Genomic DNA, 27,193 nt, shown 5'->3' on the forward strand with positions numbered 1-27,193 from the left:
CCCACTAAGATCAGGACAAGGAAAAGATATCAACTCTCACCATGTCTTTTCAACATCTTATTAGAAGTGTAAAAGGAAAGGTGGAGATAAAAAGAAAAAAAGAAAAGGAGAGAGGAAAAAGAGAGGAGGGAGGAGTGAGGTAGGTGGAAAGAAGTTGACTGTGTTTTTTGGTCATGTATGTAGAAATCTAGGAAAAAACTACTAGATCTAAGACATAATTTTAATAAGATCATTGGGGACAATGTCAATATGTAAATATCTAGTGTATTTCTACATACCAGCAATTACCAATTAGAAAATGAAATTTAAACATAACATTTGAAACTGTACAACATATAAAATACATAATGGTATGTCAAATATAATATATGTAAGACCTATACATTAAAAACTACACAATGTTGCTGAGAGAAATGAAATAAAACCTAAATTAATGGAAAGATTTGCTATGTTCATAGATGAAATACTCAATATTGTTAAGATATCTAATAAACCCCATATTAGTCAAAAGATTTGACAATCCTCCAAAATATCCTAGCAGGTATTTTGAGAAATTAACAATATAATTCTAAAGAAATTATGTGATTCTAAGAATTTATTTTTTTATTTTTATTTTTTTAAGAGAGAGAGAGAGCATGCACGAGTGGGGGTAGGGGCAAAGGGAGAGGGAGAGAGAGAATCCCAAGCAGGCTCTTCATTCAGTGTGGAGCCCAACAGGGGGCTCTATCCCACAACCCTGAGAAAACAACCTGAACCAAAATCAAGAGTTGGACACTCAACCAACTGAACCATCCAGGCACCCCTGTGATTCTAAAAATTTGAAGGACCTAAAATAGAAAAATAATTTTTACCTAGGAGAGCAAAAATAGACAATCTTTACTACTTAAATTCAAGATTTACTCTAAAGCTTCAGTAATAAAGTGTGGTATTAGCATAAAGACAGATGTAGAGAAAAATGAAACAGAAGAGAGAATCCAAAAAAACAATCCCATATACATGCTCAACTGATTTTCAACAGAGATGCCAAAGTCATTCATGAGGGCAGCTTTTTCAACTGTTGATACCATATCTAAATAAATAATAAACTTGATACCTACCTCACACCATATGCAAAACAGTAATTCAAAATGGATCACAGACAGAAAAGCAAAACCTAAAACTATAAATCTTCTAGAAGAAAATGTAGGAGACAATACTTGTAGCTTTGTGGTAGGCAAAGATTTTTTATATATACAGCAAACAAAAGGCACTGGCCATTTAAAAAAGAGATAAATTGGATTGCATAACTATTAAACACTTACAGCCTTTAAGGAACACCATTATGGAAATGAAAAGGCAAACTATGGGCTGGAAAAAAAACCACATATATATATCTCCAACAAATGACTGGTATCCAGAATATTAAAGAAATCACACAATGCAACAAAAGAAGACAAGCAACCCAATGTTCTAAATGGGCAAAAGATTTGAATAGACACTTCAGAAAAGAACACATTAGGAATTGCAAATAGGTACATAAGATGGTGCTCAACATCATTAGTCATTACAGAAGAGGAATTTGAAAATGGACATACCACTGCACAACCGCTAAAATGATAAAAATTTAAGAGCCATACCAAGTTTTGGCAAAATGTGGAGCAACTAGAACTTTCACACATCGCTGGTGGTACTGCAAAATGGTACAGTCAATTTGGAAAATAGTTTGGTAGTTTCTTATAATGCTAGACGAACAATTGCTGTACCCTTAGATATTTAACCAGGAGAAATAAAAGTGTAAGTTCACATCCACATGACAAATTGTATGTGATTGTTCTTAGTAGCTGTATTCATGATCCAAAATTGGAAAGACTCCAAATGTCCATTAAATTGTGCTTATATTCATATGATGGAATGCAATTCATCAATAAAAAGGAACAAACTACTCATATACAAAACAACACAGAAAAACTCAAAAACATTAGGCTAAGAAAGTTGATACAAAAAATGACTATGCACTTTACTTACATGTTCCAGAATAGACACAACTAATCTATAGTGACAGATATGAGATCATCATTTGTACACAGCAGAGGGGGGCACTGAAATCAAAGGGGCATGGAACTGTTCTACCCCTTCAACAGAGTGGTGATTATCTGGGTGAACACACTTATCATCACTCATCCAATTGTGCAGTTAAAATGGGTGCACTTTATTGTTTGCAAATTATATCTAAACAAAATTTAAAAAGCTTTTACTAGAAAATATAAGAAAATATCTTTTTACCTTAGATTTAGGCAAAAAGTACTAATTTTAGGGGCACCTGGGTGGCACAGTTGGTTAAGCATCTGACTCTTGGTTTCAGCTCAGGTCATGATCTCAGGGTTGTGAGATCAAGCCCTGTGTGGGGCTCTGCACTCAACATGGAGTCTGCTTGAGACTCTCTCTCCCTCTCCCTCTGCTCCTCCCCTCCATGTGCAAGCTCTCTCTCTCTCGCTTGCTCTCTAAAATAAATAAATGTAAAAAAATACTAATTTTAAAGTAAAGAGAAATCAATCTCATTAAGAATTTATTATTTTAAAGATACCTTAAAGAGATGGAGGAAAAATGGGAAAAAAGTGGTGCAATCCGTTAAGCATGCCCGACTCTTAGTTTTGGCTCAGGTCATGATCTCATGGTCAGGGGCTCAAGCCCCACATTGGGTTCTGGGCTCAGCATGGAGTCTGCTTGAGATTCTCTCTCCTTTTCCCTCCCACTCGTGCTCTCTCTCTCTCTCTCTCTGAAATAAATAAACTAATCTTTTTTTTCTTTTTTTTTTTAAAGAGAGATATGGAGGGAAAAAAGCCCTGATACAAAGCATAGATGATAACGGCATGACAGAAAGCCAAAAAGATATAAGCTCCAGGAACAACTGAAGAACACTGAAGATCAAGGTACTTAATCAGCGAGAAAGTCAGAAACAATCCACTAATCAATAATAAACAGAAAAAATGAGCAGAAGAAGTAAACATTAATAGGAAAAAATGTATACTAAATAAACATGTGACGAGATGTTCAATCTTCACAGTTATCAGGAATATACAAATCATGATCAAAATATGACCCTATTTTACACTGTCTTGAGTGGCAAAAATAAGTCAAAAAAATAGTAAGGGGTGAAGAAGATGTGGATCAGTGGGCTATCACATACACTGCAGGTGGCATAAATTAATACAACCACTTTGGAAAACAAACCACTATTATAAGCTGATTTTTAAGTTGATTATTCACAACCCAGTAATTCCATGTCTGTACACAGTCAAGGGAAACTCTTGTACATAAACATATGTACGCCAAATAATGTTCATAACAGTAAGGTTTATAATAAGGAAAAAAAAACAACTAAAAATAAATCAAGTGTCCATGTTCAGGAAAATAGATAAATAAATCATATACTCATAAAATAAAATATTATCCATCCCTAAAAATTAAACAACTTGGCTACATATAACAAACTTCATTAACATAATGTTGAATTTAAAAGTTAAGTTCCAAGAGAATATTCACAACATGATACCCTTATTTGAAAGTTCAAAACTATTTAAACTGAACAATGTGTCAAGCTGGGCTGGAGGAGTATGAATAAATATGTGAAAGAATCATAAAAATAACGGACCTTACCACAGTAAGCAACTATAAAACTTATTCAAATGTATAAAATAACCATTTTTAGGCCTTTACATATCAACTAATACAAGACTGCATTTGAAAGCATGAAAAAAACATGAGAAGAGACTGATATTCACACTAGATCTTCTTACCTGAAGACACTTTTTGAACCATTTTGCATGGAAATCAAACAAGAGCATGGAATGGCAGTCTCAGTAGGTGGAGGGAACATTTTGTGGTACTGAGGTGAAACAAAACTCTGAAGCGTGTTAAGAGAGGGAAAGAAGTTGAAGTGAGAAAGTACAAAATAGCTCTGTAAAAATTATACACAAGTTCTTGGATGACTCCTAAGATGTACATCTAGCTTGCAAAGAATCTAAGAGGATGTGATTGACCCGCTGGGAGAATGGAGAAATGAGCAGATATTTCAGAGGACGCAGAATCCTAGAAACAGGTTAAACTGTAATACCAATAACTTTCACATGAGACCCCAGGAGGCCATGTTCTAAGTGTAAGAATCCTGTTACAAGAGTGAGGGAAAGGCCTCCAATAGAATCACTATAACAGGGGTGCCTGGGTGGCTCAGTCGTTAAGCGTCTGCCTTCGGCTCAGGTCATGATCCCAGGGTCCTGGGATCGAGCCCAGCATCGGGCTCCCTGCCCAGCAGTGAGTCTGTTTCTCCTTCTCCCTCTGCCCGCTTGTGCTCTCTCTCTCTCTCACTCACTCTCTATCTCAAATAAATAAGTAAAATCTTTTTTAAAAAATCACTGTAACAAATTCTAAAACCAAACCTCAATAGCATCAAGATGATTTGTTAGGAACTCAGGTGTCTTTGAGCACAGCATTTCACAATCATCAGAGAAACACAATATAAGCCAGACCCTACAGTATATCTCCCATGGTTAAGTATAAAACAAAAATTACTACTATACATGTTTAAATTAAAAAAAAAAAGTAACTGATAATCAAGAGATAAAACAGCCAATAAAATTAAATCTTTAGTAGATGAATATTGAAGATAACAGACCAAGATTTGAAAATAAATAGCAGATCTAGGTCACATCTATATGTTACATAAAACAGAAGAAATGAGAAAGAACCTGGATATAAAGTTGAAATTTTTGCACGGATAATTTGAACCCATAAAATAGAATTATAAAGACAGTCATGAACTGTAAAACAAAAATGTAAAATAAGATATTCACTGAATCAGCGTAAAAACAGGACCCAAGAGAAGATGGGACTAGTCAACTCAAAGACATGTTTATGCCCAATATTCAAATGAAGCTCAGAGAGTGGAAAAAGGGAAAAATATAGTACAAAAGATGTGGGTTCTTGTTAAACATGTCTAATAAATGTTTAATTGTCTGAAAAAGGGAGACAAAGTGTCACAAGCAATATTAAAAGAAATAATGGCTGAGAATTTCCCAAATCTAATGAAATACATTAAACCATTGCCTCAACAAATACAGCAGGATAAAGGGGGAAAAAAATAAAAAACTATACCTACCTACATGCATTATATTCAAACTTCTGAAAATCCAAGACAGAGAAAATCTTAAAACCAGCTTGAAAATATATATCTATACTCCCTGGAGAGGTGCAACAATAAGACTGATGACTGACTTTTCAAAATAAAATCTAGGTAGACAAAAGATGAATGAAATTACATTTGTAAAGTATTTTTAAAAATAACTAGAAACCTGAATTTGATACCCAGTGAAAATACACTTCAAAAAATGATGGTGAGGTACCTTGTGATAATGGCCATGAAATAAAGTGGTCATAGAAACCCTCTTGTAGATAGCAATTAGAAGCACTTTTATTTATTTTCTTCTCTTAATTTATTTAAAAGACATATGACTGGAGTTCTAGTTCTGCCATGGTGGTATAAATCTACTATAGCCCATAGCTCCTGCTTGATGGAACTCTAATTTCTAGAGAAAATGCAGAAAACAGTCACCTGAGGACTCTAACAGGTGACAAAAAAGGTAGGCGGAATATGAAAGGGAGTCAAAACTTAGAGAAGCAAACTGCACACAGATGAATTTCCTCTCTCTCTCTCCATACAGACATACACAAACACATGGACTAGACACAGATAGAGACATATGCTGTATTAATTGTATAAAATTATATATATTTCTCTCTCCTGTATTCATGCTCCGTTTTACCCCTAAGGGGGGCCTTACTATGATCGGTGTGGTGGTGACAGCAGTGATACTTAAATGCGGCATGGAGACCCATCCCTGCTCTAGATTCAGCGAACCTGAACACAGAACAAACAAAAATTATTCAATCTGAAAAACAAATAGAGACAGAAAAGTTTGAAAATGAAAGAGCCTGGGAACCTATTGGACATTATCTATGTCAATATTGATATACGTGCTGATGGAACCCTAGAGGAAAAGAAAAAGGGTTTCTCACAACACACACAACAAATATTTAAAGTAATAATTACAGAAAATTTACAAATTCAAGACACTCAATGAACTCCTAAAAGCATATGCACAAAGAAAATTATGCTTAGATGCATCTTAATCAAGTTGCTGAAAACCAAAGGAAAAAAATTTGAAAGCAGCCAGAGGAAAACAGCACATTACATACAAGGGAACCAGGATTGGGACAACCATGGATTTCTCTCAGACAATGCAGAGGCCAGGATAAAAAACTATCAACTTAGAGTTCTATACAAAGTTAAAATATCCTTCAAGAGTAAAGAATTAAGACTCAGAAAAAGAGAAACTAGGAGAATTTTTTGCCAGCAGACCTGCCATACAAATAATACTAAAGGAATCATATCAGGCTAAGAGAAAACAACTTCAAAGAGAAATGTGGATCTTTGGAGGGAAAGGAAAATAAAATAAATGGTAAATATCTAAAGACTTTTTTTTCCCCACCTGAAGTACTTTTAATTGTGCGTGATTGCTGAAATTAAAAAAATCATTGTATTGTATGGGAGGGTTTCCAATGTATGTAGATATATATGACATCTATAACATAAAGTAAATTAAAGATAAGCTGAAAGTTATAGGAACCTATATGTTACATTTTATGTAACACAGTACAGTATTAACTCTAAGTAAACTGTGAAATACAGATATATAGAGTGATATATCCCTAAATAAGGCCCCTAAATATTGATACAGAGGGATAATCCCCAAAATCAAATAAACTAAAATGGAACATTAAAAATATTCAAATATGTAATCCAAAAGAAGGCAAGAAAGGGGCACAAGATACCAAGATAAAAAGAATAAAATTAACAAACTTGTAGACATAAATCCAACTCTATCAATAATTAGCTAAGATGGGAATGGTCTGAACACTTCAATTTAATAGCAGATATTGACAGGGTGGACAAAAAATAAGACCCTACTATTAGCTCCCTAGAGAAGCCATAATTTAAGCATAAATACTAGACAGATTGAAAATAAATGGGTGGATAATGGCAAAACTTATCAACTTTTATGGAACGTAGCCAAAGCAGTGCTCATGGGCAAATGTGTAGTATTAAAAGCTGATATTACAGAAAGACTAAAGACATAAAATAAGTAATCTAAGTTTCCACCTTAGAGGAAAAAAGAGCAAATTAAACCCAAAACAAACAAAATAAGGGAAATAATAAAGTGAAATAATCTTTGAATTTGAAAACAAAAAAACAATAGAGAGAAATCAATGAAACCAAAAGCAGGCTTTTGAAAAACTTAGGCTTTTGATAAAACTAGTCAGACTGGCCAAGAAATAATGACACAAATCACCAATATCCTCAATGAAAATGAGACATCACTACAGACTTTAAAATAATAAGTAAATATTATAAATAATTATATGCTCATAATTTAAACAACTTAAATGATAAGGACCAGTTCCTTGAAGGACATAAATTATCATAATCCACTCATGAAGAAATAGATAACCAGAATATCCCATATATATATATATTTTTTTTTAAGATTTTATTTACTTATTTGAGAGAGAGAGCGAGCACAAATGGAGTGGAAAGGGAGAGGGAGAAGCAGAATCCCCGCTGAGCAGGAAAACCCCCCAAATATAAATTAAACACATAAAATTTGTCATTAAAAAACCTTTCAAGGGGTGCCTGGGTGGCTCAGTCAGTTAAGTGTCTGCCTTTGGCTCAGGTCATGATCCTGGGGTCCTGGGATCCAACCCCAAGTCAGGCTCCTTGCTCAATAGAGAGCCTGCTTCTCCCTCTGCCTGCTGTTTCCCCTGCTTGTGCTCTCTCTCTCTCTCTGTGTCAAATAAATAAATAAAATATTTTAGAAAAAAAAACCTTCCAAAAAAGAAAATTTCAGGCATAGATGATTTCATGGATGAAATCCATCAAATACTTCAGGAAGAAATAATCACTACTTTACACAATCTCTTCCAGGAAATAGGAGGGAGCACTTATATGTGTATAATATAAAAGTATTGATTGTACAAAATGAATAGTAAAACTTGTAGGGTTTAAAAATACATGTAGATTCAATAGTTATGAAACAGAAAATAAAATAATATTTTTAAAATAAACCACATAAAAAATTTTAAAAATTTAAAAATAAAAATAAACCATATCAGGCAAAAAAAAAAAAAAAAAAGAATATGAAGCATGTGGATCAAATAGAAAATGAATAGGAAAATGATGACCATAAGCCCAAAGAGATTAGCCATTACTTGGAATGTAAACTGACAAAATATCACCCATCAAAAGTCTAGAATTATACTGTACTGAGGTTATTAGAAGCTTTAAACGAAAAGAAGAAAAACAAAAAATAATTTATGTAACCTAACACATCAAGAAGACATTGAAAAGAATAGCAAATCATAGTACCATAAGTACAACTAGAAGCCCTGGACATAATGCAGAAGACAACCAAAGGAGACCTCTGAGAGATGGGGAGAAGGGGTCACCTGGGCTAGGGAACTCAGGATTAGAAGCACAGAGTGGCAGAGGGTCTTATGGTCCCCAACCAACAGAAGAAAGCATCTCAGGCCTGGAATTGGGAACTCCCAATCTAGCAACAGGAGGTAGCCCGAGGAGGTTCCTGCTTCCCCAGCCAGTCCAACCCAGAAGCACCGGCCAGGGAAACCCCTCAGGAGCTTCTCGGCAACAAATGGCACAGCCTAGTCAATCCTCTACCCTGTCAGCCTGAGCCTCCCCTGACCCACCATGAGACACTTGGGCAGTTGGGCGAAACCAACAGGGGTGATTCCACCAGTGCCTGATCCATGAGGCCTCTTTGTCCCCAAAGACCTGAGAATCCCCTCCTCCACTAACAGCCACCAAATGGCACCAACAGGGTGAATCCTGCCACAAGGGCGCACCCAGGGAGGTGCCCTCCATTCCCCAGAGGAAGGGCAATCTGACCACAAATGTCCAGCCTGGGAAGTGGTCCTCAGCTTCATAGGTCAGAGACTCCCTTCCTTCAACAAGAGGTACCAGGTGACCCATCCCAGAGAAACCCATTCGCTCTCCCCAGGCAGCATGAAGAGGAAACAATAGGAGCCCCCAAAGCACCAGATGAACTAAGCAGACCAAAATCATATCAGCTCTTAAAATTAAGTAGTCCCTGGAAGCAGAGCAGAGAAAAGTAGGACAGACTTGTGTGCCAAAACTGAAGAGGGGAACTCCCTAGTAAAATAAAAGATTTAAATAGAACATAGCCTTGTAAGATAATTACCACAATGTTCAGAATATAATAAAAAATTACCCATCATACCAAGAACCAGGAAAATCACAAATTGGATGAGGAAAAAACAACTAATGCTAAGACCAGGATGATCAGATGTTAGAATTATCTGATAAGGATTTTAAATGTCATCATAAAAATGTTGCAACAAGCAATTACAAATTCTCTTGAAACATGAAAAAAAAGTAGAAAACTCAGCAAAGAGAGTACAAAATAGAATGAAAAGGAAATCATGGCACTGAAAAAAATATAATAAAAATTTAAAAACCCATTGGATTGGAATCAACCATAGAATTTAAATGACAGGAAATAGAATCACAGCAACTGGAGAACAGAGCAATGAAATCTAACATGAGCGGCAGAGAGAAAATAGACTGAAAAAGAGATGAATAGGACCTCCACTAGGGACTTGAGGGACAAAAGACCTAAACTTCACTGGAATCCTGGAAGGAGAAAAGAAAGAGTGGGGGCCAAAAGAGTATTGTTAGCAATTTCCTGAATTTCACGAAAGACATATAAACCTATAAATTCAAGAACATAGGAACTGCAAACAGGATAAATTCAAAGAAATCCACATCAAGAGGCATCATAATAAAACTTCTGAAAACTAAATATGAAAAAAATATCTTTAAAGCATCCGAAGAAAAACTATCCAGAAGAAAGCCAATTTACATGACACTGACTTCCTCATCTGAAACCATGGAGGCCACTAGAGAACGCACAACACTTTTCCACTTCTTACTTCTCAGGAGGAAAAAAAAAAAAGAACTCTCATCTACAAATTCTGTATCTGGCAAAACTATCCTTTGGGGATGAAGAGGAAATAAAGACATGATCAGATGAAGGAAAACTAAAAGAATGTATGGCTAGCAGATCCTTAAAGATTGCCAAAGGAAGTTTATCAAACAGAAAGGAAAGGACAGAATAATTCTTGGAGCATCAGAAATATGAAAGAAGAGCAAAAAGAGCAGAAATATGAGTATATATAATAGACTGTCCTCCCCATGAGTTTTATAAATCATATGTAATGATTAAAAGATAAATTATAATACCATCTGATATGCAAGACAATGATATTTAAAAGTGAAGAAGGAAAAGGGACCTAAATGAAAGTAAGATTTCCAGACATCACTTGATGTGACAAAATGTTGATATGAGTAGACTATGATAAGTCACATGTGTATATCGTAGTGCCCAGAGCAAACACACACAGGCATAAGTACAAATGAAACTGAGGAAATCTAAAACTGAATCAGATTCATGAACTCTATCAATATCAATATCCTGGTTGTGTTATTGTACACAAGTATTACAAGGCACCACCACTGGGAGAAACTTAATAAAGGGTATACTAGATTTCTGGATTTCTCTCTATTACTTCCTACAACTGAATGGAATTATGTTAATCTCAAAATAAAAGTTTAATTTAAAGAAGAATATTCTGAAAAGAAAGAGAAATCAGAAGGTACCGACCTTTCTAAATATTGGAACATATTATAAAATAGTAAGAATCAAAACATCAAGGTATAGAACTGATCTAGAATAAAGAAATAATAAGTAGCATCAAAAAGGCAAAAAAATCAGTCAATGTAACTTACAATGTAATTTACAGGAGAAAGTTAAAGTATAAATTATATAATTATCTTGATAGTTGTAAAAGAGCCATTGACAGAATTAATACGTCTTCTTGACAAAACTGTTAGCAAACCAGGAACTCAGGGGAATTTTCTCAATCTTAAAGCAAGCACCTACCAAAAATATGTAGCAAACATAATATATAATTGTGCATTATAAAAAGCTGTCCTCTGAGATCAAGAACAGGATAAGAATGCCCACTATCACTACACTTATTCAACTTGAACTAAAGACCCGAAGTAGTGCAATAAGAAAAGAGAAAGGAATTAAAGGCATAAAAATGGGAAAGAAAAAATCAAACTCTCATTTTTCATATATGATGTGACTATATATTTAGAAAATCTTAAGAATCTATAGGTAAACTATTAGAATAAATTAGTAAATAGTTCACTAAAAGCAAGTTTAATACAAAACCAATAATATTTCTACATACATACAACAAACAAGTAAAAAAATAAATCTGAATATATACTATTTATAATATAATCACAAATATTAACATATGGGGGAAAAATTTTTTTTAAAAAGTTATTCAAGATCTCTATAGCAAAAACTACAAAATTTCCTGAGAGAAACTGAAGAAGACCTAAATAAATTGAGGGGCATAGTATGTTCACAAACTGGATTACTCAATGTTGTTAAGATGTTAATTATCCCTAAATTGATTTGGAGTCCATGCAATCTCAATCTAAATTCCAGATTTTTTGCAGAAAATAGAAATCGAATTTTAAAATGTATGAGGAAATGCAAAGAGCCAAGAATAGTCAAGTCTATCTTGAAAAAAAAAGGAGAAACCTAGAGGACTTACACTATCAGCACTCAAGAGCTATCATAAAACTGTGATTATTGGGGCACTCGGGTGGCTCAGTCGGTTACGTATCCAACTCTTGATTTCAGCTCAGGTCATGATCTCAGGGTCATGGGATTGAGCCCCATATTGGGCTCACTGCTGGGCATGGAGTCTACTTAAGATTCTCTCTCTCCTTTTGCCTCTGCCGCACCTCCTCCCCCCTTCACCCCGCGCTTGCACGCTCTCTAAAAACAAACACACAAAAAACTTTGATTATTAGGACAGTATGACACTGGTACACATACAAATGGCCAAATGAAATGGAAGAGAATGTCTAAAACCAGACCCACAATATAGTCACCTGACCGCTGAGAAAGGGAGTATGGTAAAGCAGTAGGGAAAAGAGTTTATTCTTTCAATAAATAGTATTGCGTCAGTCAAATACCTGCATTTTTAAAAAGATTTTAGTTATTTATTTGGCAGAGAGAGACACAGCGAGAGAGGGAACACAAGCAGGGGGAGTGGGAGAGGGAGAAGCAGGCTTCCCGCTGAGCAGGGAGCCCGATGCGGGGCTCAATCCCAGGACCCCGGACCAGCGACCTGAGCCGAAGGCAGATGCTCAACGACTGAGCCACCCAGGTGCCCCTACCTACATTTTTTTAATGCATCTTGCCTCCAAACACACATTACACAGAGATCAATGCCAGATGTAATGCAGATACAAATGAGCAATGTAAAACAAGAAAACATTTAGAAGAAAATATAGGATGACAGCTTCGTGTTTTTAAATAAGTACACATTTTTTAAGCAGTACACCAAATGTAGTAAACAAATAGGAAAAGAATGGTAAATTGGATAAATTGAACTACATTAAAATTCAGAATTTCTGTTCATTAAAAGATATCATTAAGAGCATTAAAGGGGCAAGGCACAGCCTGTAAGAACAATGCCAATATTTATAAAGGACATATATCTAGTTCACCTACAAAGCACTAAGAAAAAGTCCAAAAGCCAAAAAAAAAAAGGCATGAAGACTTGAACAGGCACCTCACAAAGGAGATCTCCAAATGACTAAGAAACACATAAAAAGGAGCTCCACACCATTAATCATCATGAAAATGAAACCACCACAGTGAGAAACCATTACCCACCCACCAGAATGGCTAGTGTGTAAAAGACTAACAACCCATGTTAGTTCGCTGAGGGTCAATGAAGCACAACTGAAGCTCTTAAGAACCACCCCCTAGGAATAAAACCGATAACAAGCCCTTCAGATAAGTGTTTGGCGGGATCTGTTAATCATACACATGCCTTCTAACCTAGTAATTCAACTCTCAGGGATACACCCAACAGAAAGACATATATATGTTCCCCAAAAAGATGTTCTAAGAATGTTTATAGCCGTATTATTGGTAATAGACAAAATCTGCAAACAGCTCAAGTGCCTTCAACAACAGAATACATAAACCCAGCGTGAAATAGTCCTAAGAGGCATATTATATGTCAACATATATTAACTGTGTCTTTTTAGTTTCTGTATTTCTGAAGCTTTGCTAATCCTTGGAGAAACTGCTCCTGGAAGGGCTAGTTGATTCCCAGGGACAGTAAAGGACTCTCCCGCAGGTGTGCCTTTCGTTGGCAAACTAACCAATCCGGAGCCTGCCGCCCCACTCCCAACCACCTTTCTGGAGCTCTTCTGCTCTGAGCCACTATTCCTCCGCCCTCATCCTAGGGTAAGATAGCAGACAGCTAGGCACAGCCCCTACACCCCAGAGCCCACTGACATTATGTCAGTTCAAACCACCCAATCCTGAGCCTGTTTCCTCTGCGTCACCTATTCATTCCTGCAAGAACCACAACAAAAGCCTTTCTCCTGCTCCCTCGGCGGCCTGGCGGCCTGACTCAACCTGCTGCTTCATCTCGCAGCCCTGTGTGGTGTGTGGGGCATGTGCCCAACTCTTGGGAACTGTAACAAAGGGTCTTTTCAGTGGTCGGCATCTCTGGATTTGTTGTCCTCACCATACCGGAATAATAATGATAAAATCTACATTTTAAAACACAGTAAGAATGAATGAACTAAAGTACATACAACAGTAATAATGAATCTCACAAACATGATGTTGAGCAAAAGAAGGCAGTTACAACAGTGTGTAGAGTGTGTGCATTAGAGGTCAATGGTGTTTCTGCTGGTGGGTGTAGTGACCGGAAGGGGGCACGAGGGCAACCCCTGGAGTCACTGACGATGTCCTGTTTCTTAATGTGGGTGTAGCTTGCATGAGTGCATTCACTTTTTGAAAATACACCGTGATATACTGATGGTTCAGACACTTTTCTGTACAAGTGCTACATGCCAGTTTACATTAGAAAAATCATGAAGATTCAGCCACAACTATATTCAGAATAAAATAGAGAGCATTCCAAAATGGGAAAGAATACATTATCTGATGCCTCCTATAATAAGTTTAAAAATTAACAATAAAACAAACACTAGGCAGCAGGGAGACAGGACGAAAAACAAATCAATTAATTAGAGAAACATAAAATACAACAAAATTGATTAAGCAAATTAGACCTAGTTCTTTGAAAAAGATCAATAAAAAAACTTCTGTCTAGTCTAATCGAGCAATAAAGGGAGATAACACTAAAATACGCAACAGTAGCAATGAAAAGAGAAATATTTCAACGGATAGATGCTTGGAAAATTTGCAAATACGATACAGAGCTTTAGTCATGAATTTGAAAACGCCAGTGTTATACAAGATTTTCTATAAAGCAGATTACTAAAAATTGCTCAAGGAAATGTAGAAACGAGGAAAGAGAATTTCCAAGATATCAAAGTAATAGCTCCAAGACCAACAACCAGCCCAGGTAATTTTACAAGTTAAATTATTTCCAACTTTCAAGAGCTCTGTCCCTGTAAGTGCAAAAGAATGAGCGGTTCTCTCTCCATGTTAAGCAGGGAGTAGAAGCCTAACACAAGCTGAACATAAGCATCTGAGAGGGAAACTAGAGGTCAATGTCACATATGCATGTAGGTGGAAAACCTCCACTGTCATAACAAAAAAGCAAAAGCATCGCTCTATCACAACGGGTAGCCAGGCTCAACTCCTGGGAAAGGTCTCCTCATTTATAAAAAGGAAAAACACACAGAAAGAAACCACCCTCTTCTCCCACTTGCTACTGTCTTTCTGGGTATGACAGCTAGAACCACCACCAGCCATCCGGAAATTATGAAGACAGCTCAAACTACACCCTGAGGATAGCCAAGTAGGAAGATGAAAAAGACCCAAGCCTTTGATCTGGGCACAGAATGTCTGTCTTGGCCAACTCTGGAGCCACCGTAGCTCCAGGCGTCTTTTTATGTGAGATAATAAGACTTCCTTATTGTTTAATCCACCTGAGATGAACATTCTGTTACTTGCAGACGAGTACATTCTAAAAGTGTACAAAGACTGATTAAATTTCAGCAGACGAGTACATTCTAAAAGTGTACAAAGACTGATTAAATTTCAGCTGAGAGGAAAAAAAGTGAGAAAAGAGGCTAAGAATGTTTTCAAAATCAACGGCGAGATATGGGAAATTTAGCAGGGTATAGGGTAGATGTGATGTTCAAATCAACAGGGAAAGGAAAGATTCCTGGATAATAGAAACCAATACTGAAAAACGTAAACACTAGGTCATCATGTCACAGTTCATCCCAAATCAATCCCAAGGAGATGGCAGGTTACACTGAAATAAAATCAAACCATAAAAATCCTAGAACAAAGTATGGATGAATAGTATTTACTCTGTGAACTGGGTATGACTTTCTAAAAAATACAAATTCATAAATTGTTAAACGTCTGTGTGAAATTATTTTCTTCAAAGGCAAACAATTTATGGGAACAAAATATCTGACACAAATAATTATCAATTCCCTTCTGAAAGACAGGTTATACGAGGTGACAAGAAAAACTTCATCACCAATATAAAAGAGCAAAGGACCTGAGGTGTAATTTACAAAATGTGAAATACAACTGATCAATGACTACATTTTTAAATGCACAATCCCACAAGAAATGCAAATTTATCAACATTATGTTTCCATACTGCTGCAAAATTAGCAAAAATGTTTAATATATCACTCCATGTTTTGAGCACAGGATGTAACAGAAACTTCCACATACTACTGGTGGATATGCAAATTGTTATATCTTTCTATAATCAATTTGAAAAATAGGAGTCAACAATATAAACAACTTTAAAAAATTATTATCCTAGGTTTGGTAATTCCATTTCTTAAAAAAAAAAATATATGCAATAAAGTTGCATATATTTTGGATGTTCATTACTACATCATTCCATAATAATATGGTGTAAATACCTAAACATTCATCATATACGAAGATAAAATAAGTGATGGCTCCCTGTAAACTGAGTAAAGTATTTCCATTAAAAATCATGGTAAAGAATAAAGGAATGAAAAAATGCTTCCCATATAGCATTAAGTGGAAAGTCAGGATATAAAAATGTATGCACAATAAATAGCAATTTGATAAATATACATATCAATTTCTATATTGTTATGTACAGAGTAAAGGAAAAAAGAAAGAAAATTAAAGAAGGTAAATGCACCAGAAATGCTAACAGTATTTATTCTTTGGTTCAGAGATTATAGCTGACTTTTATATTCTTCTTTTCATTTATCTGTATTTTCTAATCGTTCTACCCTAAATGAGCATGTATTGATGTTATCTTCAAAATGAAGTGATAAATGCACTTAAAATAAAACACTTAATTATATCTTTTCCTTATCCCTTTATTCAGATGAAGCAACAGGGTTTGTTTCCGTTCTCTCAGCTCTATCAAACGTGGTTCTGCACAAGGGTTCGGAACTGTTGACATTTTACTTGGGAAATATGCTGCAAGAATGCTAATCCACGAAGAGACTGAAGTTTATTTCTCTTCCGTGACTCACTGTGCACAGCTGGGAGCCTCTACAGAGCCGCTTAATAGAGACACTGCACAATGCTCGGGCCGCATTCTCCTGGCCCCACCACTGCCCACCTCCCTTTCTTCTTCATTGCGAAATCCACCGTGCAGCTCTTGGCACCAGCTGCTGGAGCCACCAGGTAAAGGATTCCACCTGTGCTCTAAGTGGCAGCCCCTACTTCATCATTGGAGCTATCTTGTCTACTGGCTGGTGCCTTTGCCACCTGGCCTCACAGCTTAGAACTTCTGAGCCCTGAGAATGTGGGAAGATGTGTAACACAGTGTAGCAGACCTGGGCAAGAATGTTAATGTTAATGATGCACTTTCAAGCCCGGGGAGGGCCGGGGTCCTATGGCATGGCGATCACTACATGATGAGCAATTATTACTCTGTGAATTATCAGCAGCCACAAGGCCCTCCCAGGGACATGACATCAAGGAGGGCATTTGATTCCTGTCCAAAGCCAGCTTTCATGAAGAATGGAAATTGACAGAGAAGACAGAAGAAGCATCTTAAACTGGTTAAAGGAGAAGGAAGCCCTCCCACTTCCTTGGGTCGTGGCTGGAATGGGGAGGCCGAGCCAAGGGTATCAGCAGGCTGCAAAAGGAAGGGACTTTGAGGCCCTACTGCTGGTTCTGCAGGGGCAGGTAGAGTGGGATAATGGGAGGATGGGGTGGAAAGTGGGCTGAGTGGGGTGAGGGGGTCATGGAACTGCATTGTCCTGAGTTCAGAAAGAATGCTCCAGGCCCTCTGCCACACATCACCCTCAGGAAATCTGCCTTCCAGCCCCAGCACAGATACACCCTTGTTAGTGCTACATAATTGAGTTATTCCAGTCTCTGAGCCTCGGTTTCCCATGTAGAGCTGCTCAGAAAACCATAAAGATATTTGGGATGGGGGGAAATGGTGCAGGGGAGCCTCAGGACCCTCGACCCCAATTTCCCACCTATTGCAACCACTGCATGTCAGCTTCTACAACTGTTTAATGTATTTGGATTCCAATTAGATTCTGCTAGAACAGATTTTCTAGGACTAAAGAAAAGCTTGAAGACACTGGACTAAATTCTTTCTCCACCTCTTGGTTCTAACTGGATTCTACTCTATCGCAAGGAGCAGAAACAGCCCTGTTCTCTCTCACCACACCAGAGTATTCTTTGCCCTAGAATGCCAACACATAGAGCAAACTCAGAGGCATTCCCGATGCTTCCCGCCCACTTCCCTGCCATCCTGGCCAAGGAGGCAGGCCACCCTCCACTAAGCCAGTGAATCAGGTGGATGGCACCCATGGGAAATGAGGTTCAAAGGGCCTCCCCAGGGTGTCAGTGCAACAGGAACTCTGTGTTGGTAGAAGGGAATGAGTCTCCCACATCAGTATCATTAGGATGGAAAAGGGCAGATATCCTCCGTAATCATGTCATGGAAAAAACGTTTCTGCAGCCCTGTAGCTGGTGTTATACTCCAGGCAAGTCATGCTTGTGGGAAAGAAAAAAAAAGACAACCATGTTTTCCTTCTTCCTTTAATCACACCAAAACAGTCCTAAAAACAAAATTTCATCAGAGGCCACATTCCCAGCACACTCTCCCCCGGGTCTCCATGGAGAGTGGCTATCTGCTCCCACGCATGAAGGGAGAGTGGGCACTGCATGGGCACGCAGAGCCCCCCTCCTGTCTCTGGCCTCAGGCTTCGGTACGTGCTCTGGGGAGGTGCTGGGGTCCAGGGCACATCAAGGTGGAAGGCCATGTTCTAAGCCTGCCTGCATGTCTCTGCTTTTGTGGGGTCTGGAGTAGACAGCTCAGAGAAGGGGTATGGCCCTGCCTGCGAGAAGCCGATGGCCTGCACCACACGGGACAGTACTCGCTGCCAAGGGTCACATCAGGGTCATTACACCCACGGACCCCTTGACTCAACCACGAGGCTCATGGTATCTGTACCTCCCATCTGAGAAAATGAGGGTTCGGAGAAGGGAAGTGGCTGTAAAAGCTCAGGAGAGGCAGGAGCGACACAAAAGTCCCCAAGTCAGTGAGACAACATTGTAAGGCACCATTGTTCACAGTAGCTGTTCAATAGTTCCTTCTCTGCTCCCTTCTGTCCTACACGAAAGAGTTTCCCATGCCCCCACCTTTGGAAACCTCCATACAGGGGCTTCCAACAATCCCGCCCCAGCTCCTGTTATAAGCCGAGGACATTTGCCTGGGTAAGCCCATGGGACTCTCCTTTGCAGATTTCTGTCTGAACACAGGGAAAACCGAGGAGAAATTTGTGGAGCTCTGATAGTAACAAGCATGCACCTCCAGGGCAAATGCCAGGCCAAGTCCCCTGGGAGCTTGACGTGACTTTGCAGCAAAGCCTACCCCCCGTGAGGTTGCTTGGTGATCACCCATGCCAGGCAGCGCCAAGCAGAACACAGAGATGATTGATATTTTGCCTGGAGTTACACAGCGGGCTGGTGACATAGACCTTTGATTTTGCCATCCAGCACTCCCTCAACAAGAACACACTTCCTGGATGAGATCATTTAATTAGTATTTGCCCAGCACCCTGCAGTGAAAGGCAATCACCTACTCCTTTCATCCTCTGAAGGGGCTGAGTAATCCAGGCTCTTGGTGCCACTTACTCTAAAACGTCTGGTGACTCACCCTCCCTGCTTTTTCCCTCTGGAGTATTTACTTTAAGAAAACATCCATTTGCTCCCTAATTTAAACAATCCCTCTTGGTTTAAATCTTAAAGAAGCTACTTGGTTTTTGTTTTTGTACCTGTGTTTGTTTGTTTGCTGTAGTTGTTTTTAAACTTATATATACATATGTATATTTACATCCACATAGACACGTATGTATACACATGTCTACATATAGAATATAGAGAAATTATAATAGACCACATAATATATAATATATGGAAATTATATAAATATCAATATAGAGAAAGAGATTAGGATATACACATATATCGAGACATACATCGTCTCCGCAGAGACCCCCTGACCCTGCTCCAACACGACAGCATCTAGCAATCAGCCCAGTTGGCTCCTCTAACCTTTCTGGACTGGGTGTGGCCAGAGAGATGCAGTTGGGGGTTCCTCAGAGTTGCCCCTGCCTCCTTAGCATGAATGATCTTTGCACCACCTTTGTGTGCCATGGGACCCTCACCTTACCCTCAAGTCTGCTGCCCACCCTAAACTTTACTTTTAGGTCACCCCAATTCCCCAGCCCTACCCTTCACAGCCCCATCTTCCACCAGGAACCATAGCTCAGCCCTGCCTTCAAAGGCCACCCTAGGCCAGTGACACTGTCCCAATCGCCTCCTCACCTGGCTTTATCCTGAAACCCCCCAGACCTTGCTTGAATGCACCCATGTGCCTGAATAACAAACATTTGCTATAGTAAATCCCATTCCCCACTTTCCAGATAACTTCTCCTTAACAGAGATAAGCTGCCAGGCAGACAGGTAACAACTGGGATATGCGGTTATTAAGGTCAGATTTTAAAATGACAAAAGGATACGTTTTAAAATAAAGCCCACTTGAAAATCAGCTTCCCTTCTAACTCAATTACATTCAGGCCTCCTGCTTTCCGAAGCTCCTTAGACTGAGAGATTCCAGCTCCCATTGGCTTCGGGGTTTTGGAGGAGCGTTGCCATGGCAACAGAGAAGGCCCAGACACCTGAAACAGGAAGTGGAGGACACAGTGCCTCTTGGTCTCTCAGGCACCTGGAGTGGCCAGTGGGGGGTGGGGGGGCCCTAGGATGCAGGGACCCCCACAGCCAGCATTCCCACCTACTGTGGGACATTGTTGTGGAAGCTGAGCTGAAAGAAGGGGGGTAGGGGCAGCAAGGGAGCCAGCAAGCGGGGCCTGAGTGTCTGTAGCCTCTGAGGGGGATGAAGGCAAGGACAGCGGCAGATGTGAATAGTCACCTCCTCAGCAAGTGGCTACACTCTGCAAGCCCCTTTTGTATCTGGGTGACTAAAAGGGCTCCCTGATTCTGGTTGCTCCTCACCAGGTGGGAGTCCCAACACAAGCCAATTTCTGTTGGGGTCCTGAATGACCTGGACCAATGCTGACCATTCCTGGCCCCCCCACCAAGGCTCCCAGCTTTGGGCATCCCTAACAGACATTACGAGGTCTCCCTGAGGCCCTTGACATTGCATGTCACACCTTGGCCCTCCGGGGTACCACACCATAGAGGCCAACACCCTTTACGATGCCACAAACAAACCCCTGAGCTCCAAAACGTCATCGAAACCTGTGTGGCACTGTTGCATCCTAACCAAAAACTCAACCTCCCATTTATATGACCAACCGGTGACTCCACCTTCCGTCCTAAGATGGGCTGAAACTCCCCAACTCCCACATCACACATAGGCCCCCGGTCATCCCAGTCCCTCTGTGGGGAGCCAGTCCTCCTCCCGTGTGATAACCAATGACCACCCTGGCATGTTCTCTAGCCCTCACACCCTCCACCGCTCCACACATGTATCTTTCTACCTGGTCCTCAAGGAGTACAGCCAAAGAATGCCATCACCCAGATTGGCAATCTCCCAAGAACACGTTAGCCTTTCCTGCCCCTGCACTGCCCCCAGCCAATGCCAGAGGACAGGCTAGAAGGCTCTTTGCCAAGGGTTTATCCTGCTACAGTGAGAGCTCACTATGCCCTTCATCTCTTGGGCCCTGATGAGTAGAGACATCCTCCTTTCAAGTGTATAGAAATGTATGTGTGTGAGTGTGTCTGTGTGTGATTATATGAGCCTGTGCCTGAGTGTATGGCAACCAGTTAATGACCCGACAAACACATGGGCCTTCTGTGCGGACCATTCCTGGGAGTGCATTTAAGCCAGCTGAGTGGCCGGGCTGTGTAACCCCACCATCAGCTCCACACCGGCTCGCAGTGACCACATCTGAGGTTCTCGGATAACTGTGCCAATATCTTGCTTCCTACATTGACCTCTCGGTCCCAATATCTACTAGATTCTTGACTTCCCAAGCCTCCCCTTAACTTTGGGGGTTCCAACCCTGGGTAAAAGCTGCCTCCTCCACACCCCCGTCTTCAGTCCTGAAAATCCTTCATAGGAGGAGAGAGGAAGAGGCAAGGTATTACTGGAAAGAGACCCCAGGCCTGCCACTAGCATGAGCACCAAATAAAACCACCAAACCCCACCCAGAGCTACGCAGCTTGTCTGCCTCTCCTTTCTTCCTCCACTGGGCTCTACTGCCCCCTGCTCCCCACCCTCCTCATGGTTCATTTTTCTGTTCATGGCTTTGTCTCACTCTTAGATCTGGGAGACACTGGCAGGAACCTTGGACTCTTGCCTCAGCCACAGTTACACCTGTCCCTGCCATTGGGCTGATCTCAGCCCCTCTGGGAAAGCACAATACCCCTTCCAGCCTCAGGCCTGCTTGGTTGGCTGTCCAGGGCCAAGCAGCAGGACCAGGTGGTGCCAGAGGCCCTGCTGTACTCAGAGACTGCATTAGCAGAACTTCCTGGTTGAAAAACTCTCTCAGCCTTCTCCACACTGTGCCGCACAAACCCTGCTCAGAACACAGAGCCGGTGGCACCACCGCAGCAGGCGAGGTGGGGGAGGGGGGCTGAGACTTACCTTACGCATGTCTTTGCCAAAGGTCTCACTGTAGGTTGTGCCAAGGATTTCAAACTGGACGTAGGGATTCGAGCTGTCCTCCCGAAACTCCATCACCCCTGTGAGACCAGTGATGTGGCCCTGCAGGAGAGAAGGAAAACTCATTGAGGAAAACATGGACGGGGTAAGGGATGGAATCCCAAAGATGAAGAAGGAGAAGGAAGTAGTCACTGCGAATGGGACGATCAAGATCTTAAGGAAGCAGTGGACAGGCTGTAATGAGGACAGAGCTGCTAGCAGTCCTATAGCCCCAGAATAGGATCGACACTTCCCAGACCTCTGCTCACAGGGGACATTCCAAAGGCTTGCACTTGACATTCATGATGAGAACACCTGCTCCATGCCACATGTCATGCTAGCAATGAGATCAAAGAATGACAGCTTTGTTTCCACCTTCCTAGAGCTCACAGTCTTCCCTTGCAATCTGCTCCAGAGGTCACCTGAGCTTGAGCCAAGAGGGAGGTCAAAGGTCAACAGAGCCATATCAGACCCATGGCGGTAAGTTACAGGGCAGCAAGCATGCGTCCTGGAGGCCAACACCATCTCAAGTCCTGGCTTTGCCGCCTGTGCCACCCTGGGCAAGCCATCTCCCATCATCTCCAGCCTGGAGTTAATGAGCTCCACATCACAGAGCCTGCAAGCATTGAAGTATGAAATGTGTACAAAGCATGGTGTCTGACACAGACTGGATATGGTGGGTGTGGAAGACTTGCCCCTCTCTCTGGCCGTTCACGGGGCTCTGTAGGAGCAGGTGGCCGAGGGGCTGGGGGAGCCTTCAAGCCTAGGGTGGGGGTGTCATCAAGCCCTGATCTCCCATAGACTGTGAGCTGGGAGAGTCCCAGAGCCTGAGCTGGCCAGAGAGGGGCCCCAGCTCTGGCTCGGGCTGCAGTAAATTCAACCAACACGAGAATATGTTCACTGCTACCTGACACCATGCACAATTGATTGGGACTACAACTCCTAGCACTATAGATTTCCCTAAATGTTCTTCTGAAGCCTCTGAAAGCCAATTCACTCTAACAAGTCTGTGGATTACCCAATTCACTCCAGATTCAGCCTTCCACCTTGGTGTCATGCCTCAGTGTGTGCAACATATCATCAGTGCAGAAGGCATGTGCACACACACAGATGCACACACACACATACACAAGCTAAGGTCTTGGTGATCAACACATGCACTAATGACTGAGACAGGCTCTCTTATGAACAGTGGCTATTTGGCACACATGAGCTGGGCAGTTGCCTCCATTGTTTGCTTACTTATGACCTCGGGCAAGTTACTTAACCTCTGAAAATCCAAACTCCTTGTAGAAAAACAGAGATGATGATAATAATAATAATAATAATAATAATAATAATAATACATATCCATGAAGCCCAGCTCACCAGCCCTCAATGCTGGGAAAGGAAGAGTGGCATGGAGAGAGGCCTGGGAGGGGCCTGCAGGGGCAATCACACAAAGCACTAAGCTTCAGACCACCTGCTCAAGGGGGTGGGGTGTGTGTGTGTGCATGTGTGCAAGGAAGGGCCTGTCTTGGGCTTTAGCCAGGTGGGTGTCCCCTTACACACACCTTTTTGATTGTGTCCAGCATGGACCTCCCTCCATTCCATGGCTTGGTGGACTTGCGTATACAATTCAGGCTTGCCATGCTATGCCATTTCCGGTCCTCCAGCTTCCGGTGGAAGGCGTTGGCCAACATCAGGACGCTGTCATACAGGTAAAGGTTGGAGATCTGCAAACACAAAGGCAGTGAAACCCTTTCCACTGATGCATTTTCAGAGATGAAGAGAAACCAGCAGAGGTCCTGGGTGATCCAGGGTGCCAACACTAACAAGCGGTGCACAGTATCTACACCACAATCCTCTAGCTTCATCCAAAAACTGGGCCAGGCAATGGAGTCGTAAGCAGAATAAGAACTAGCCCTGCTTCAGGAACTAGAGTGGGAGGTGGATGTGTCCATCAATAGGAGAACCAGCATGGTCAGCCCTGTGGTTGAGACTTGCACACAGGCTTTGTGCAAGATTAGAATGGGACATCTTGCTTGGGTGACACAGGATGGGGTAAGGATGGGCAGAAAGCTTGGTCTAGAAGGATTCGTAGGATAAAAGGCGGGGAGCATTATAGGGAGGCAGCATTATGCAAAGGCATGAAGGTACAAAGAAGCAGGGTCAGGTAGGGCAGGGTCCAGCAGCACTGCCCGTGAAGGATCAGATATGAAAGATTTTAGGCTTGGGACGCCTGGGTGGCTCAGTTGGTTAAGCGACTGCCTTCGGCTCAGGTCATGATCCTGGAGTTCCGGGATCGAGTCCCGCATTGGGCTCCCTGCTCGGCAGGGAGTCTGCTTCTCCCTCTGACCCTCCCCCCTCTCATGCTCTCTCTCTATCTCATTCTCTCTCAAATAAATAAATAAAATCTTTAAAAAAAAAAAAAAAAGAAAGATTTTAGGCTTTATGGACCTTACAGTCTCTTTCACAGTGCTCAACTCTGCTATTATAGCAGAAAAACAGCCACAGACAACACATACACAAAGGATGTGTTAATAAATCTTTATTAAGAAATAAAGATTTAGATGAAATTAGATTTAAAAAAATAGGCAATGAGCTGGATCCAGCCCAAGCACCACAAGTGGCCAAGCCCTGGGTTAGAGGGACTAAACACAGTACCAAATGTCTGCATCAAAGGGTGTAATAGAGAGGAAGTGGGATTGAGGGGGAAGCAGGGATCAGGGGTCTAGCCATGTTGAACCTTGGGGGCCAAGCTAAGAAGTAACAACATAGGTGACTTCAGAGAGAAGGACGCCAGTGGTGGATCTGTGCCCAGAAGTCAGATCTGTGTCTTGGAAAGATTGCTCTGGTCCCCAGATGGGCCTCGGGTAAATGGTGGCCTGACTGACACTGGCAGCTTACGGTGATGGAGATTCTAAGGCCACAGAGCCCGCTCTGCAGGGGCACCACCAGCCAGGGGATGCATTTGGGGATTGCAAGTGTTCACATATGAGAAGTACCCCCTGCTGAGCCATCTGCTATGGAGAGATGGCTCACGGAAGACACAAAACCCACCTCAGAGCTCCCAAGAGCAGGAGTGTGAGGGAGACGTTGGAACAGTGGTGAGGAGAGCAGCACCATAGCGCTGGTATCCAGGGATGGGACAGGTCTGGCTCACTCTCCTAACGGCAATTCAAGACCCTGATCTGCATGAGCCTGAACACCTGCACCTACTGTCTCAGGGGCCCATCCAGAGCCCTCTGCAGGAAGGAAGGCAGCCCTGTACTTCACATCAGCCCACTCCTCCATGGGGGTGTCATGGAGCACAAAGGGAGGAGAGTAAGGTGAGGGGGTGGGGAGGAGGTGATGTCCACCCTTGTTCAGGTGTGTGGTCCCTCCTGGGTAACTGTTGCACAAACAACCATCAGCCGAAGTGGGTCAAGGGGATGATTCTTTGCACACCTAAGCAGCGAGGTGTCTGCTAAAAATATTTCAGAAAAACAAAATCACTGGATATAAATAGGAGAATGTGTCAACCTCACAGGACTCCCGGGAGAATCAAATAAGATTCAAGAAAGAACCCTTACTGCCTCCCAGCCTTACCTCTCACCACTCCCCAGTATGGCCCTCATACCCCCAGTACCTACTCGCCTTGTTCTCCACCTGCACTTTCTTTCCTCGTCTTGGACTGGGTGCCCCCAAAGCAGAGCCCCAGACAAGAGCTTGGGTAGCACCAACCACCCTCGGCAACTGACATCAGCGGTGGGCTACAGGAGCTAGTGCAAGACATCAAAACCATCTGCTACATCGTGACTGTCCAGCAACTCATGCTAACACCCCAGGGCGTTCCCGCCACAGCATGTCAAGCAGAGCTGACCACTTCTTCTGCAGGTGTCTGTTTGTCCTGGCCATGCCTGCAGAGCCCTGTCTTATCCACTTGCAACCTGCACCCTTACAGCGGGCACAGGACTGTGGGCCACTAAGGCCTGTGGAGGAAGGGGGTGGAGGATGGACAGGCGATGTTTCAGATGTGGCAGGAGTGTGCCTGGGATGACTGAGCACTGCTGACTGAGCCAAGGCCTCAGGCCGAGGGGAAGCAGGCATTTCAGTGGCTGGCACCCTGTTCCAGATGCCCGCGGTACACAGGTGCTCACCTGACAGCAGAGAGCAGTCATTCCCATCACCGAGAACCCACCTCCCATCCTACAGGGAACACCAGAACTGGGTCTCCAGCCCTGAGCCCTGGGGGCACATTTCCCCCATGAGAAAGACTAACCCACTCTCTGTGCTTGTCAGAGAGCTCTCAGAGCTCTCAGAGAGCTTGTCAGAGCCCCCCAGCTCTCAGGAGCTCCTACCACTGCAAAATGATTGTTGACATGTCCACCTCCCCTCTGGAATACAAACTCATAATGGAGATGTTGTTACAGGAGAATGCCAGCTATGTAGAGTTGGCTTGGTTTATTTTATTTTTTCCAAAAGAATAACTCAAAGCTGAGAGAGAGTCCTTGATAATGTAAAGATTTCTCTTCTCAAGACATTCATGGGTCTCCCAGCCACCCACTCCTAACTGATGCTATTCAACCAGCCAGGACCCTTTGACCCACATTATGTCCTATGCACACAAGCACACCACTTGGGACAGCACCACCCCAGCTGTGACCCAGACTAGCACCCAACGGAATATCCCTTTTTGCCTCCGGCACTTCTATTCACAATGAATTAAGGTACTTAATGAGTGTATGAATGCAGAGAGGCTGGCAATGAAGAGGCAAAAACAGGATGTGACTCAGAAAGGCTAAAGGAAGCCCTCAGTCCTCCCACAAGTACGTCTTCTGGGAAGGGTGAATGCATTTCAGGTCAAATA

At 41.7% G+C, this 27,193-nt stretch overlaps 1 protein-coding gene across 1 annotated transcript in view; it reads right to left on the reverse strand.

Moving 5' to 3' along the window:
• The window catches only part of GRID1 (glutamate ionotropic receptor delta type subunit 1), a 701,878-nt gene that overhangs the window by 190,185 nt on the left and 484,500 nt on the right, over nucleotides 1-27,193 (reverse strand). The window contains exons 7-8 of the mRNA XM_045878237.3: nucleotides 23,916-24,077; nucleotides 22,306-22,425 (exon numbers count right to left, since the gene is read on the reverse strand). Coding sequence (XP_045734193.1) covers nucleotides 22,306-22,425; nucleotides 23,916-24,077 — 282 coding nt within the window. The remainder of the gene's footprint in view (nucleotides 1-22,305; nucleotides 22,426-23,915; nucleotides 24,078-27,193) is intronic.

The sequence above is a fragment of the Mirounga angustirostris genome, unplaced genomic scaffold, assembly GCF_029215605.1.
Source record: "Mirounga angustirostris isolate CCGP_5_RB_7025 unplaced genomic scaffold, mMirAng1.0.hap1 SCAF_6, whole genome shotgun sequence".
In the NCBI taxonomy this organism is placed as follows: domain Eukaryota; kingdom Metazoa; phylum Chordata; class Mammalia; order Carnivora; family Phocidae; genus Mirounga; species Mirounga angustirostris.